The 16,698-nt window shown below is 54.4% G+C and overlaps 1 protein-coding gene across 1 annotated transcript; it reads left to right on the forward strand.

The window, feature by feature from the left end:
• The first annotated feature begins 1,795 nt into the window (after positions 1-1,795).
• ARX (aristaless related homeobox) lies at positions 1,796-16,387 on the forward strand. Its single transcript, XM_088028847.1, has 6 exons — positions 1,796-2,913; positions 3,213-4,351; positions 6,129-7,014; positions 9,693-9,738; positions 12,580-12,908; positions 15,214-16,387. Exons 2-6 carry the CDS (start codon positions 4,156-4,158, stop codon positions 15,452-15,454), a joined length of 1,698 nt encoding a protein of 565 aa, XP_087884973.1. The 5' UTR covers positions 1,796-2,913; positions 3,213-4,155; the 3' UTR covers positions 15,455-16,387.
• Positions 16,388-16,698: the final 311 nt, after the last annotated feature.

Raw genomic sequence — 16,698 nt, forward strand, 5'->3', positions numbered from 1 at the left:
ACCGGCTGTCAATCCGACGCTTGTTATCCTCACAAGGCTTCAGTTTGTTTGCCTGATCTCAGCAAGGTTTTCTTCCACAAGTAGAACTATAATTGCTATAATTCTACTGTATCATTTGGATCATTGCAGTATTGTTGTTTTCTCTCCCTCTTTCTCTCCTCCTAACACTGCAATAACGCGCTCCAGTGTTAAATTAGCAGGTTGCGGAAGACCATAAATGAATGAAAGTTTGTTAAAAAAAAAAAAAAGAAAATAAATAAATAAAACAGCAAAATGACTTGGCAAAGGGGATATCACATCACAGAGAATCCTTGAGTGTAATCAGGACTTATTGTCTTCCCTTCCAATGGCTTCCAAATTGGTCGCCAGACTCCAGTGAAGTTTATTTCTATTGTTTAAATATATGTTTTGAAGAGGTTGAGCATAATTTAAGGGGACCTGAGTGTCCGGTGAGGCTGAAAGCCCATCACTGCTTTATTTATCTGTGTGTATATTGCACAGTAAATTAAAACATCTCAAATGAAAATTTGCAAGGTTAACTCTCCTCCAAACATTTCCCCCCCGGATAATGACATTTACTGCCACCCCCTTATCCTGCATTTCTTGCAAATATAATTTTGAAACTGCAATGTAGAATTAGTTCTCACCACGGAAAAGAAAGGAGTTTCTTCCATCCGCCTCTTCTAGGTAATTATTATTTCTAGTCCTGGGGACAAGCCTCATCTTTCACCATAAACAACAGTTTTAAACACTTCTGACCCTCAGTTCTGGCCATAAATGTCATTTTTATTTCAGTGATTGATTGTAAAGGCAGATGAACTGCAAACTACTGTTTTCTGGGCAGCCCAGGGAAAATAAAAAAACAACATTTACAGACCCCAAAAGACTAGAGGACCCAGGAGTTGTGCATAACAAAGTACAAACGTGAATAATATTACCACTAAAATGAAATTACTTTGATCCATGGGAAAAAGAAAGTGAGATGAAAAGAAAGTGAAGTGTCATTTTGCTGACAGTAAATATGAAATTGGCTAACCGCAAGTTTTTACACATATCCTGTAGCCCAATTCTTACAAGTCTACCTACTCAACAAATCACTTAAATTCTTCCTAGACATTAGAAGTATCATTTTTGTTTTCTAAAATAACAAATAGGAAGGGCGCCTAGCTGGCTGAGTCCATAGAGCATGCGACTCGTGATCTCCGGGTGGTGAGTTCGAGCCCCATGTTGGGTGTAGAGCTTACCTTAAAAAAATAAAATTAACAAATAGGATAGCACATACATCCTAAACCCATATTCTGGTTAGACACTACAGGGACACCAGCAGTTTCTGTCCCCCAGTGGGTATGCTGGAAAAGTTTTCTGTTGTTGTTTTTTAATTTAATCTTTCGGGAATAGCAAGAGTCAATTGTAGATTTTGAAGTTGGTATTGAATTGTGACAAAGATCATCTCAGGGTTGCTGGGTGTGAAATGAACTGGGTCGGGCCCTATCTCCCCAAAGTGAATGGACGTGCCTTCCCAAGAGCGTCCTCACTGGGGAAGACGGATTAGAAATACCAAATATAAACAAAACAAAATAACAAAGCTAGTGTTTTCAAACAGGTTTCCCAAAGAAATACATTATATTCCATTAATAGAATTAGATTTAATTCCAGGGGTCATTAAGTCAGAATCAGAAATTCTATGTTAACCTCCTCTTTTACAGTGGATGATTAAAATTAGAATACACCCCAGCAGAAAGTCCGACTTCTTTTTTAAAAAAGGAGAACAGCTGCAGAAGGGGGAGGAGGGAGACGGAAGCAAAGAAATCTTCCACCGAGAGAGCTGAAAGCCTGTTAGACTCTCAGAATGATTTGTGCGTTTGTGTCTCCTTTTGTTTAACACGATCTTTTTTGGACCTATTTTTCAGCCCACTCCCCGCGTGTGCGGAGCCGACTCTGAAGTCATGGAGCCACCCAGCAGCCGGGTCTTGTGGATTTCCGACGCAGGGCCCGGCGGGGAGGGAAAAGTGCCTCCGTTTCTCCCAGCGACCAGCCGCAGGGACACCCGCGAGCGTCCGCGGCTGGAGGCTTGGAGGAGACCGACGCGTCTTTACAGCTGCGTGGAGACCCACTTGCCGGGACTGGGCTCTCGGGGCTGGGGAGGGAATCAGTGCGCAGAATGTCAGGGGAAGGCTGAATGGGACGGTATAAAAACTGGAACTGTTGGTGAGGATGGGAAAAGGAAGACTGCAGGAAAGGCAGGAGAAGATCCCAGGTGCCTTGCATCAGCAGGCAGGGCTTAAAATCAAATGTCAGAGATAGCTCAGGGACTCCTCCGTCTCCCAGCCCCATCATCCAAGTGTAGGAAAAACTGGTGGGAATCAAACTAAAAAACAGAAAGACAAAGAGAAGGACACAGAGAGACATCTTTTCCCTCTTGCCTCTAATAGTAGTAGTAATATCAGCGTTCGTATTCACGTTATTAATGTACCTGTTCCCAACCCTTCATCCCCCTCAAGTTGTGCCATGAATACTCCTGCCAAGCGAGCCCGATCTTTTGGCCACCCACCCACCAGCATCCAGGAGTTATGCAGGTGTTTATGGCTGAAAAAAAAAAATCCCAGTTATGCATCCTTGTATTTTTAAATACTGACTGTAAGTGATTCAAGTATAATCCTTTGTAAAACGCTTTTCTCTTTGACACATTGAAGGGGTTGAGACAGGAAAACCCGGCGTGGATTCCCCCTCCTCAACCCCTCTCCCACCTACCACCTTCGCCCCCACCCTGCCGTGGTCGGGGGCCCCTGGCCGGCCCTTGAGCTCTGAACCCAAGCAAGGAGGGCGTCCATGCTAGCCCTTCGCCCAGGCTTGGCCCAACTTCAGTCCCAGTTGGTCTCGATTCTCAGCGCTGGACGCGCAGGAAGTTGTTTGGTAAGAAACGCGTTCAACCACAGTCTCTCATTCTCTTACCCTTGCTAATGGGAGCCAGGCCCTAAGAATTTTAGGCGTTTACGCTTGGTAGAAGCCGAACCTGGGTCCTTCCCACCCGCGAGCACTCAGGGCCCCCACAGGTCTGCTCCCCGCACGAGATTTGAGAGTGTCCAGCCTCGGGGTGACAGCCTAACTAATGGAGGCGAACTTGCGGGAAGAAGAGAGAAGCAAGTCTGGGGAGGAGGGGGAGACTCCCAGACTCCGCAGTTGACCCTCGCCTGTCCCGTTCTCCCCTGTAGGTGCTCTAGTGAAGGCCGCCCGCCTTTGGCAGAGCTTTGTCTCTAAGGGGACTTTTTCCAGAGTTCAAGAAGATGAGAGAGGTTGGGGGCCGCTACCAACCCGAGAGCAACCTCCCAGCTCAGGGTGAAGACAAACAGCTCAAGGCGTCGGGCCACAAGAGAAAAGTGAACGCCCAAACAGAAATTGTTTGCTTGCGGCCATCACCCTGACACCTCGGGGGCCCGTCCGGCCTAAAGAGCACCGCGACTGGGCGCCACTGAGATCAAGGCGCTGTCCTGGGAGCGCAGCACTGGCTTTGCAAAGTACCAAGGCCGTCTGAACGCGAGCCGCAAGGCCTCGCCTCCAGGAAGCGAGGTCCTCTGGTTGGTGGAAGGGGCGCACGTCGCCCAAGTGGCACCCACAGGCCTCACATCAGAGTGAGCTAGGGCTTCGGGCCAGCCCGAAGGGCTAAAGGGGAATCTACAGGAAGAAGATGGAGAACTTAGGAACTTGCTAGTTAACAAAAAAAGAAAAAAAAAAAAATGGTTCGGGTGAGCGCCCGCTGTCCCCTTATCCTCCGCTGCCCACCCCACCCCCGCCGGCCTTTCCGAACTCCAGTCCAGGCTTTGCTCTGAGCCCGTAGCACGGCGCAGCCCGGCCTCTAGCGAGAGCCAATCAGAGGGCGCCTCTCAGCACGTGGAGGAGAGAGACTCCAGAGCTCCGCGCCCGCAGCTCACTACACTTGTTACTGCTTGTCCTGAGCGCTGAGAGGGCGAGCTCGGGCCGCGGGCAGGGCGGGAGCCAGCAGCCGGCAAGCAAGGGAGGCAGAGAGGCAGAGATCGCAGTAATACCCATTATAACCAGCCATCTAACCCCACTCCCCAACACACACCCATCCATCCCACCCTCCAGGAGAGGCAGCCAGCGGCCCGGCTCTCTGCGGCCAGGGAAAAAGCCCCAGCCATGAGCAATCAGTACCAGGAGGAGGGCTGCTCCGAGAGGCCCGAGTGCAAAAGTAAATCTCCAACTTTGCTCTCCTCCTACTGCATCGACAGCATCCTGGGCCGGAGGAGCCCATGCAAAATGCGGCTGCTGGGAGCCGCGCAGAGCTTACCCGCCCCACTGGCCAGCCGCGCCGACCAAGAAAAGGCCGTGCAAGGTAAGGCTGCGCCCGCCAGGCACCTGCAAAGAGCGCTGGGCACTGGTTTGGGTGCTTGATGTTCGGGAGCCAGGGGCCTGGGGTTATCAAGCTGGAGACGGAGGACAGAGAGAGAACAACTCTGAGGCCTGGTGCCTCAAAGAGCGGCAAACATCTCCCCAGGGGCTGTCTCTCCCTTCCTCTCAGCTTCCTGAAGCACAGGCCAAGCTTCGCTTTGGGGAAGGGGGGAGCTTGGATTCTCGGAATTGGTCTTTAGGTCGTTTAAATGCTCCCTTTGGTGGCCCGGGGGGTGCTCTGAAGAGGGGCGACAGGTCAGAAACAGCAGGTGCCGGGTTGACCCTTGTAACAACAACTTGAAGACAAGAACCCCTAAAGGTGTGAATAGGGGTCTCCAGGTAGAGTGAGCCTTGGTCTTTCCTCTTTGGAAGATTTCTTTATATGTGGTGTTCTCCCCACCCACCCCCCTCCGCCTTTTCTTTCTTTTTTTAATTGTACATTACTCGTGACCTTTTAAACCCAAGCTTTGCAGAAAACATCTCCCTGGGATTACCCAAATGCTCCTTATTGTATTTGAAATGTATGAAATGTGTGGCTTCTGGGTGCTATTTTTTTTTCTCTGCTGTGTTATTTTTAAAAATAGAGTTGAAATACTTAAAAGGTTTTTTTTTTCTAAAATTAAAAATTTCAAAACAACCGTCGTTTTGCCCCGAACCTGTTACGCTCAAGTTTCGCCTTGAGCTGCCCGCAGAAGTATCACAGGGAAAGAATTGCTGATTTCTTTTTAAAATCCTAAAACCAGCGGTCCAGCCGCAGCGCCACTTGGAAGACAGGACAGATGGCGGAGAAGGGGCCGTTTAAAATAAAACTGACTTTTTCCTTTTCTTTTTTTAGCCTGCAGTGGCACCTGTGCCAGGCGCTTCCTCGAAGGGAAAGAGCGGCCTGTGCCTGTTGTACCCCCTTCTGCCCCCTCCCAGGCCTTTCCGAGCCCATTTTCTCCAGGACGATTTTTCTTTGCCTTTCCGTGCAGGGAGCCCCCGCCCCCTCCCGCTGCGGGCTGTTGGGGCACGGCCCGCGCGCTCGGGGCCACCGGGCCGCTTCCTCGGCCCCCGCAGGGGTCGCCCACGGGCAGCGCCCCTCTCGCCGGCCTGGGCCTGCGGGGCAGAGCAGCGGGCAGAGGTCGTGCGCAAAGTTTTCAGGGTGGTGGTCATTTTTTTTTTAAGTCGTTGAATGTTTTCAGATTCTCCCCTGCCCTAAAATGGGGAGGGGGGAAAAAAGGGAGACAGAGAGAGAGCACGCGAAGGGAAAGAAAAAGAAAGGAAGAAAGGAGGAGAGTAAACGGGGAAAGCGCACAAAAAGAGAAAGGAAGGAAGGAAGGGGAGAGGAGAAAGATGAGAAAAGAAAGGGAGAGACGGGTAGAGAAGGAAAGAGAAAAAGAGAAGGAAGATAAAAATGAAAGGAAGAGAAGGAAAGAAAGAGGTAAAGGAAGGAAGAAAGGAAATGAGGGGAAGAGTGGGAGAGGGAAAGGACGGAGGAGGACAGAGGGGAAAAAAGAGAGAGAGAAGGAAAGAGAAAGGGAAAGACATAAAGAAAAAGAAACAGCCAGAAAAGTGGGGAAGGAGGAGAAGGGGGTCCAAGTCCCGTAGCGCGCAGGCGGGGGTGGGGGGTGGGGGAGCCGGGGCCTAGGGGCCGAGAGAGCAGTGGCGGGTCGGCTTCGGGCGGCGGCTCTGGCGGGGACGCCTGGCTGGCTAGCGTGCTGACCGCTCTCCCTTGCCCGCAGGCTCCCCCAAGGGCAGCAGCGCCCCGTTCGAGGCTGAGCTGCACCTGCCGCCCAAGCTGCGGCGCCTGTACGGCCCGGGCGGGGGTCGCCTTCTCCAGGGCGCCGCGGCGGCGGCGGCGGCGGCGGCGGCGGCGGCGGCGGCGGCGGCCACGGCCACGGCGGGTCCGCGAGGGGATGCCCCTCCGCCGCCGCCGCCAGCCGCGCGGCCCGGGGAGCGGCCGGACGGCGCGGGGGCCGCCGTGGCCGCCGCGGCCGCCGCCGCCGCGGCCTGGGACACGCTCAAGATCAGCCAGGCACCGCAGGTGAGCATCAGCCGCAGCAAGTCGTACCGGGAGAACGGGGCGCCCTTCGTGCCGCCACCGCCCGCGCTGGACGAGCTGGGTGGCCCGGGGGGCGCCGCGCACCCGGACGAGCGCCTCGGCGCGGCCAGCGGCCCCGGTGGCGCCCCGGCGGCGGGTGGCGGTACGGGCGCCGAGGACGACGAGGAGGAGTTGCTGGAGGATGAAGAGGACGAAGACGAGGAAGAGGAGCTGTTGGAGGACGACGAGGAGGAGCTGTTGGAGGACGACGCCCGCGCGCTGCTCAAGGAGCCCCGGCGCTGCGCCGTGGCCGCCACTGGTGCGGTGGCCGCCGCCGCCGCCGCCGCCGCCGCCGCCGCGGCCACCGAGGGCGGGGAGCTATCGCCTAAGGAGGAGCTCCTGCTGCACCCTGAGGACGCTGAGGGCAAGGACGGCGAGGACAGCGTGTGTCTGTCTGCGGGCAGCGATTCCGAGGAGGGGCTGCTGAAGCGCAAACAGCGGCGCTACCGCACCACGTTCACCAGCTACCAGCTGGAGGAACTGGAGCGGGCCTTCCAGAAGACGCACTACCCAGACGTCTTCACTAGGTAGGCGAGAGGGGCGGGCGCGGCGGTAGCTGGCGGAGAGCGCGAGCGGGCCCCGGCGAGGGAAGGCGGGCGGGCAGGGGCCCCGGGTTCGGGGCAGGGACTTGGCTCCTGGACTCGGCCCAGGTGTGCCCTCCCAACGCACCCACCCCTGCTCACGAAAAACTACCCACACCCAACCCCACCCCTACTCCGGCCTTTAAGTTCGGACTGGGATGATTCCTTTCCTTCCCAAAGTCTCTCCAGTGTAATTTTTTTTTCCAAATTACAAGTTTTAGTTAGAGAAAAACGGCCTCTCCAAAGAGTGCCCGAAAGCGCCACCTCGGAGGCTCGCGCACCCCAGAGCACAGACGCCGGACCCCAGGCGCTGCGGGCCCGGCCTGGTCCCAGGCAAGGCGCAGGAAGCGCCGCGGGCCCTCGCGGTCAAAGCAAAAACAGGGGCTATTTTTGGCCTCTGTGTGGTGCGCACTCCCTGCCCGCCCCCCCGCCCGCCTGATGCCCCAGGAGCCTGGTGCGTATCAGTTACGCTGTTCGCTGTTCACAGTGAGGCTGGAGCCCCTGCCTGCGGAGAAGGCCTTTAAAAAGATTCAAGTTCTGTGGTTTGAGGACTTCTGAAAGGACGGAAGCAAGTCAGAACTGGGCAGGGTTTGGTGTCTGTACATCTGCGGGGCACCAGCCAGAATCTTCCCTCTCATCACTGTCCTCTCTTGCCACACCCACGTTAAGCCCAGCATTCGTTTATTGTACGCGGGTTTACAGGGGTGCGCAGGATTGCTGGCAGCCTGGCAGACAGTAGACAAAACGGCTGCGGGGGGGGGCGACTTTTCCTCTTTGCACGGCTGTCCAGCCAGGGTGTTCCACCTGGTCACGCTCCACTTCCCTCTTGCCTTAAGGGTTTCGGGGAAAGAGGTGAGATGACTGGACCCCAAGGGCCCCAGCTGGTTCGTCCAACCTGGGGCGCTGGCCAGCCTGGGGGCCTCCCTCTGCCACCCTAAGGCCAAGGTCTGGGCTCAGGCGAGGAGCCAGCGTCAAGGCAAACCTCCCTCGGTGGGTAGCAAGGAACGGATGGGTGTCTGCCGGGCGCAGAGCTTGTTAAGCTCAGGCAGCTCCTTCGCTCAAGACGTGTGCAGCTTTTCAATATGCGTTTTAGAAGCTGAAGGCTGCCCGCCCCTTTGAACCCGAGGAGGAACCGCTGCTCGCTGCTCGGAGCTCAGGAGGCCCGAGCCAACTCTCAAGTGTTGTTGATCTGGCAAGTAATTGCCAAACTCTCCTGAGCAGTCATAGAAAAGAGTGGATCTGATGCTGGCAGGCACTACACTTGGTTATCCCTTGAGCTAAAGTTGGTCCTCCCCTATATCATCCGGTCCCTTCACCATCTTTAAAGAAGAACATAAATTTTTAAAATCGGTGTGTGCTATCAACTAGCTACCTGGCCGACCTGCTTTTTGCATTTCTGACACATGTGTATTTCAAAGGAAGAAAACGATGAGGTGTCATTTGGCATCCAGGTCTGCCCTTTTTTAGCTTCTCCAGGGTGAACCGTGGTATGTGAAGGGGGGGAGCTCCTCTTCGCCTGCTGGTGTCCACCTCTTTCCCACTGGGGGTTATTTAGAGCGCCTGGGCTCAGGCGGGGAGCCGGCCCAAAGTGTGGTTTTACATTTGCTGGTGCTCACTGCAGCAGGGGGCAACGGAAAGCGCTTGGTGAACCGGTTTTCTCTCCTGGTCCTGAAGTTTCAGGTGTGGACCGGCGGGGGGGGGGGGGGCTGCCAGCAGTGCAGACCCGGGTCCCAGGCTGGGGCAGTCCCCGATCTTTCATATGAGCGGGCGTAGAGCCACTTATTCTCTCGAGCTCATATTTTCGGTAAACAGGTCGTAAGCCATTTTACAGCATCTTAATGGTTTCCTATTTGCCTTAATTGTCGCAGTAATAACTGCAATGACGGGGTAGGGTTTCAGTTAAATTGACTTCCCCTGAGATGGGCAGGGTTTGTAGTGGGCACTGGAGTCAGGAGGTGCGCAGAATTTTGTTTAATCAAAAAATTACCCCACTGAACTCTTAACAAGCTTAACATATCTCCAGAGGGTAATGGAGAGTATGACCTAAGGGGAGAGGGAGGGAGAGAGGCGGGGGGGGGGGGGAGGTGGATAGAGAGATGGAGGGAAAGGCAAAGAGCTGGAGAGGGAGAGAGAGAGAAGCGGGGGGGGGGAGAGTAGGGTGGGGAGGGAGGCAGAAGAAAAATTTTCAAGGCAGAGAGACACCAAGGGCAGGAAGAACATTTTTGGTTGAATACCGAGTTCTCCCATGTAATGTTAGGACAGAAGAGGCCGTAAGCATTGTGTGCCTGTGTGTTTTTTGTCCAACTCTGGCTTAAGGGAGAGTGGGGGCAAATCCGAGGACCCAGTTAGGCTTACGGACTCAAGAAGCCCCCCCTTGTCCCTCGTGAATATAGTCTGATACGATATAATATCCTATATCCAGCGATGCGCTGTGTATTTTTATGTTTTCAATCAAATAGCAGGCACTTCGGTGGTGAAGGAATCACGATGCCCATCTGTTTGGGGGTGAGGGCGGGCAGCCAGGGGAGACCCTAATGGAGGAGGCCTGCCAGCAAGGGGAAGGTGGCTGAGAGGGCTTGCCGGAGCCAGCTGTGACCTCCTGTCTGTGTGTTGCTTTCTTACAGGGAGGAATTGGCCATGAGGCTGGACTTGACGGAGGCCCGAGTCCAGGTGAGCTGCACCACAGGGACAGAGAGGAGGGAGGGGGAGGGGTGGGGAGAGGAGTGGGAGAGAGGGAGGGTGGATGGGTTGGGGGGGGTGAGACCCCCTTCATAAAATGAAGAAAAGCAGAATCAGAAAAAAAATAGACCCAAACACTCATGCACAAAAAGATGAAAATGTGAAGAGCTGGGAGGTTGGAGGGAAGGTTTCTGGGTTTGGGAGCCTTGAGGAAGGAGTGAGTCCAGGATCAGAAGAGGGGTTTCAGGGTCCCTGCGCGGCAGTCAGGAGCCCCCTGGTTCCACCGCCCCTGTAGGAAACAATCGGAGGACTGACTTCTCCTGATTGAAATAATGGGATGGAGCATGGATTTGGTTGTTAGACAAATCCGCTCAGCTCCAAGCAGGTATTTGGCTGCGATTAAGTCTCCAATCGGGCTTCATAAAAGCCCACTTAGTGCTAGAACAAACAGGGCCATTTGAAGGCAAAATGCTGTTTGATTTTCCCTCCGCCCGCACAAGGAGCTGGCTAATGCTATTTGATTTCCCATTTTTTATAGCAATGAGCCCACATTGATCTAATAGGGAGTGAGTGCAATGCTATTAAAGGTGTTTGCTGCCCCATACCAGAGTGCATTTCCGAACCCAGGCCTCATAACCAGAGAGACGATCAACACTGGGCAGCCCCGGTGGCCAACAGAAAACAGATGTCCCTGGGTTAGGAGCTGAGTGAATCACTTTACAGTCAAAATCAAGCGCTGATAAAGCACAATAAATTCCATATGGCTCATTTAATACACAACAGCTTCTTGCATTAGAGGGCTAATGATGAGGCCTGTCCCCTCCTTTCTGTTGACACATTTCTCCATTGTCAAACAGAGATGTGACAGCAACTCCGTATTTTCAGCTCAGGGGAACGAGTCGTGGGAAAGTTAAATAACTTTTAAAAAGAAAGAGAGCGCCCCCTCCCCTTCTCCTCTCTCCCTATTCACTGGAGAAGATGTAATTAAGTGAATATGAATTATTAGAGTCCTTTCGTTTACCTTTGGAGGCCTCAGAGGTATTAATTCAATAATGAGGAATTGCAGGGGGACATCTTGATGACTGCAGTTGAGCCGGGAGAGACGATCTGTCTGCAAAAGGTTTCCACGTTCTTTGAGGGCATTCTGCCTCCGCTGCCCCCCTCCCCTCCTTTACTCCTTTCACTGCCATCGAAGAGTGGTGGATACTCTCGTCTAGACAGATTTGGATACACAAAAGCTACCCACCCAGCCTGGTCCCATCTAGTCTTAACTTTTTCAAGCCTCTGAATTTCCACACTACAGTGTTTCTCCAATTCACAAATAGATTGTTTGAGGGCTGTGGAATCCTATGGATGGGTCCCCTTTCAGCAGAATTTGAAATAATCAACCGATGTGGATTCTTGATTTCTCTTGCCAAAGGTGGCTGTCTAGAAGTGAAGCCCAGCTTAGACACCAGGGCCACTACGACAAGCTCCACGTGTGTATATATGAAAGGCACGGATGTCTTCACATTAAAAAAAACACACACACAAAGTCCTCTGGGATCATTTACATTATATTTTCATATAACTCTGTATAGCCCTGGAGTTCATTCTTAATTTTTAGACTTGTGTGCAGGCATCAACCCAAGCCTAAAAATATTAATGCCTTCAGGGGAGAAGGAGCATATCTTATTAGCTGTGGGTGTGATGAGCAGGTCACATAAAAATAATTTCATGCTCCTGGGAGTTATTTTTAGACCATGGTAGCTGCCACATTTCAGGTAAAGGTCTCTACTAAAACTGCTTTCTATTAACAATTAGGAAGATACCTTGTGCTGGAAACTCCCCCAAGCCTAGAGCTCTCTTATTTAAATAACCTATTTAAACCACATCCCGCAAAGAAATCAAGGGCCTGTTAGCTCTGAAGATGTGTAAAGTCTACAGGTAGCCCGCACTCTGATTTCTATTTGCCCAGGGATTGCTGCGTACCTGGGCCTGGCAGGCAGTGCCTTCCTGGCTAGAACCAGGCCCTGCATAGAGCCCCCGCAGAGAGCAGGCCCCAGGCTCCAGATTCCCTTTCCCGGAGAACCGCCCCCCCCCCAATGTATGCTTGTTTGCTGGGGCAAACCCAGCTTTTCCCTCCTGCCCAGCTTTTCCCCAAGCCCCAGAATCCAGCTTAGTGCTCTTAGGTGTTCAATAAATATTTCTGGAAAGAATAAATGAACCGCCTCCCTGAGATCCCCTTTTCCACACAGCAGGGATTTTGCCAGCTCTTGGGTAAACCTGAAATAGGCGGAACCCGCTGGTATGCAGCAGAGAACCGATATTTGTTCCTCTCTGGGTGGCTGCCCACTGCCAAGAGTCACTGTCCAAGGCGAGCTTTCACATGCTTTAGGTTATTCATTCCACATAACAGCCTTATGAGTGAAGTTTTATTATCACCATTTTACAGATTAGAAAACTGAGGTTGAGAGGTTTTTAAGCGACGTGTCTAGAGATGCACTGCAAGCAGATGGCAGCGCAGACGTTTAAACCTCGGTTTCCCCATCTCTAAACACACGGGACTTTCTTCCAACTTTGGAAAGGAACTAGGCTGTTTGAAATACGCGCTGGAAAGGCTTTGCTTGCCCCGTGTTTCCTGCTGGCTTTAAGTTTGGGCTCCTTTTCGCCACCAGTTTGTTTGGCCCCCAGAGGTGTCTTCGAATAACCTGAGGCCAGAGAGGGGCGAGTGGGCGCCGGCCTCGGTGGAAAGGAGGGGCCCCCGCAGCACTAAGGAGGGTGGGGAGGAGGCCGGGGCGCGCTCCCCCCCTCCCCAGCGGCCCGCCGACCCCGGCTCTCTCCGCCTTGCAGGTCTGGTTCCAGAACCGTCGGGCAAAGTGGCGCAAGCGGGAGAAGGCGGGCGCGCAGACCCATCCTCCCGGGCTGCCCTTCCCCGGGCCGCTCTCGGCCACCCACCCGCTGAGCCCCTACCTGGACGCCAGCCCCTTCCCTCCGCACCACCCAGCGCTCGACTCGGCCTGGACGGCCGCCGCCGCCGCCGCCGCCGCCGCCTTCCCGAGCCTACCTCCGCCTCCTGGCTCGGCCAGCCTGCCGCCCAGCGGGGCGCCGCTGGGCCTGAGCACTTTCCTCGGAGCCGCTGTGTTCCGACACCCGGCCTTCATCAGCCCTGCGTTCGGCAGGTAACGCGCGGCCTCGGGGAGTCTGTCTGTCTGTCTGTCTCATACACACACAGAGGCTGGGGTCAGGGAGGAGGCCGGAGACAGGAGACAGGCAGCAGCTCCACATCTTCGCTCTTTGGCCAACTCCCAGAGATTTAGCCAAAGAAAATACTCTCTAATTTTGCCTCAAACAGTGTGGCTCTTGAAGGGAATGACTTGGGACGGAGCAGCAAAGGGGAGGGCGGTGGCAGTAACAACAGCCGTGACAACTGGGAGTGTTCATTGAAAGCTGTAAAAGTACCAGTTGAAGGCAGCAACCGCTCAGGCCATAGGTGGTTATGTGTGTAACCGTGTACACGTGTAGCCTACAGAGCTGGGAGGACTCTTCAAATTTTGCAAAAATCCTTCCCCATGCTCCAAAGCCTGGCAGAGGAACACAGCTCTGGTTTCCACAGGAGCCCTGGAGCCACCGGCCCTCTGGGTGCAAAGAATTCTTTCTTCTTCCCCAGACTCTAACTTCCCTGTCACTCAAGTGACCCGCTGCCAACCATACCCCCATATGTGCAACCCCCGACCCGCACGGCGGCACAAGACAACGAAATAAAAGAAACAGTTCATCGTATATTATAATTCCCTTTCTTTAAATGAACATCGAATGATGAAATAAAAAGTCTGTATAATCACCCAGACAAAGAAACAAAGGAGGGATGTACTAAGTTGGAAAGTGCAGTGAAAATAAAACTGAATGCAGCTTCAGTGATCTCTCTTTGGGAGAACAAAGAAATAATAGATTCATCCAACTGCGCAGCCACTTAACAAAAATCATCTTTTAGAGAAAAGTTTCAAAAAAAGACACTAAGTAAAAGTAGTTTCGTGTAACAAACTGATAAAATAACCAGCGAGTGCACTGAAGTGTAGTTAGTGACTCAGTTTACCTATGGAACCAGGGCATCGTACACCCCCTCCAGGCCACACTTTAAGTTTTTCTGGGAAAACAACTTTAAGTCCTGTGTCCCCCGAACCACCCCCGCCCCCCCCCCTTTTCCTTCCGACAAGTGACTTGTAGAAGCTGGCAAACCACGGCTGGAGTACCAGACTTCGAGATTTGGAGAGGCTGCAAGAGGAGTGCGGTGGGGGTGGCAGGAGGGGTGGAGGGGGGCTTGGGAGAAGCAGGAGGCTCTCCTCGAACCCTAGTGGGCGCATTTCTAATCGTGGAAACTCCGAGTCGGCCCTGCAGGAGTTCGGAGCCAGAACCCTGCGGGCGGGGGAGGGGGGAAGGGACATGAGGGGGGCCTGGGGGTGGTAGTGTCGGGTGGCCAGGGGTGGCTCTGGCCTCAGCTGCAGGTCCGCTGTGCTGTGCGAAGGGGGTGGAGGCGCGGCGAGAAGCAATCCCGGCGCCGCCTGGAGTTGGTGGCACGGACTGGAATCCCAGGCTTGGGAGCCCAGGCTTGCGCGTCGCCGTGCACCGCGCGCAGGGGTCGCGGGTTCGGGGGCTCTCTGGGGCACGAGGCTGCAGGACGCAGGGAAGGCGACGGGGCAAGAGTGTCGCCGCGCCGGGACGCGGGGCGGCTGGCGGGTCAGAGTGGCCTGTCGAGCGGAAATCAACAGGCGGGCGCCCCCCACCCCCACCTCGCGGTCGTTGGCTGGGCACCGGCGGCTCAGTCTGGCGCGGGAGGGTGGCCCGGTCGGCGGCAAGGCCAGCAAACCAGGCCAGCTTTTCCAGGCAAAAGGAGTCCCCGGGCCGAGAAGGCGCCCTAGGGAGAGTACAAAGTCTGCAGCGTACGTCTTGATCAGTTTTGACTCCACCTTCTCCCTTCTTTCTCTTTTTTTTTTATTCCTCCCTCTATCTCTCTTCTCCTCTTTCTCCTTGTCTTTCTTCTCTCCCCTGGCAATGGGAGCTCCCCGTCTGAGAATACAGTCCCTTCTTAGGAGAAAGCACAGAATCCAGGCGATTGGGCCGTTAGCTTTTGGGCCACAGGACCTGCCTCCGCCCTGGCCCTGATCCTTTCAGAATACCAGGCCCTTTGGCCTTTCCACCCACCCCCCGCCCCCTCCGTCGGTTCCCTCCTCTAGTAAAGTCCTCTCGGAGCACCCTAGCCTCCCACCCATGCTCCCATCTGCTCCCCAGCCCGTGGCCCACCCTAGCCCTGCGACTCCGGGCTTCTTGCGGCGGCGCCCGTCTGCACCCCTGTGTGGCCCTCTGCTCTCCCGGTGAGAGGCGGCGGGAAACGCTGCCTACCCCCACCCCCTCCTACGCCCCTCCTCCCCCGCCCGGCGCCGCGCTCAGCTCCCGAGGCCGTGACCGCGCTGTTTGCTCTCCCTGCAGGCTCTTTTCCACCATGGCCCCCCTGACCAGCGCGTCGACCGCGGCCGCGCTCCTGAGACAGCCCACGCCGGCCGTGGAGGGCGCGGTAGCGTCGGGCGCGCTGGCCGACCCGGCCACCGCGGCCGCAGACAGACGCGCCTCTAGCATAGCGGCGCTGAGGCTCAAGGCCAAGGAGCACGCCGCGCAGCTCACGCAGCTCAACATCCTGCCGGGCACCAGCACGGGCAAGGAGGTGTGCTAAAGGCTGCCCTCCACCCTCGCGCCCCGGGCGCACCCTGAAAGGTCACCTCACTCAGCACCACTCAAGACCAAATGGAAACAGAGGACCAGCACACTCCCGAGACGGCACTGAGAGAGCGCAGCCGCCTTCGCAGCAGCCTGGATGCGGGCAAGGCAGCCCCTGGCGCTCCCGGACGTGGCACCTCCTCGGCTGGCTGTCCACCCGCCCCTGCCCTTGCCCCTGCCCCCTGTCCCCGCCACTGCCAACCTCGCTCCCCCTCGAACGTCCACTCTCTCCCGTTCTTATTTTGCTGAAAATATCGGGGAGGTTTTCTCTCCAAGACGCCTGGTACTGAAGTTAAAAAATTTAAAAACCCAACCCCCCTTCCTCCTGGCACCCCACTTAGCTTTTTTTTTTTTTAACAGCATTTTGGCGCTCTAAGTTGATCTCCCCAGCGTGGGCCCCGGTGTGAAGCCAGGGCCAGGGAAGCGAATGCGAATCTGTAAGATAGCTAACAGTGCACTTAACAGAAAGGGGCGTCTTGTTCTTGTTCTCTTCTTTATCATACACCAACCAAGGTTTTTATATCAAACCAAAGGGAAATACTCTGCTAGAATATGGACTGTTGAAGTCACCAAACTGTGATTATTGATTCTGTACATACCATTGTTATTAAAAAAAAAAAAGAACAGAGCTTTGTATATTTGAAATGTTATAACGCAATTGCACTCAGCGTGGTATGGTAAAAGTCCGTCCTCCTGTAGATTCTTACTGTGTTGTAGATACGGTAGGGTTCCTAGACAAATATTTATGTACTCAAGCCCTTTATTTAACTTATTAACTGTAGAGGCTTCCGAAACCTTCAAGATAAAGGCAATGGTACAGTACTTTTGTGTAATGTGTAATTGTTATCACTTTTCCTTGCTATCTAGTGGAGAAGTGTCACGCTCAAAATAAAAAAAAAATTATATGTTTAACAAAAGGAAGTGTGAATGCTCTATGCAGGCGCTGTGGGGTCGGCAGACCCGGGGCCCGCCAGAGGCCAGGGGTGGGCTCTGGCGCCCCGGCACCTCCTCGGTTCATCTGCAAGCGCGTTTTCCTGGCAGAGGCCCCCGGTTTGAATGTGATCCTCAAAGGGATTCGGGTTTCCTTCCATAAGTTAAGGACGCCGCCGCAGCGCTTTCCGCCGCATCTCGGCTCCCCCGGGTCGTGTCTCAGCGGACGCTGAGGGTCCGGGGCTACGGACGTGGGGTGGGCCCGAGGGG

This window comes from Eumetopias jubatus, unplaced genomic scaffold (genome assembly GCF_037043125.1).
Source record: "Eumetopias jubatus isolate StellerSeaLion01/CBP00866 unplaced genomic scaffold, mEumJub1_p1.0 scaffold_11, whole genome shotgun sequence".
NCBI lineage: Eukaryota > Metazoa > Chordata > Mammalia > Carnivora > Otariidae > Eumetopias > Eumetopias jubatus.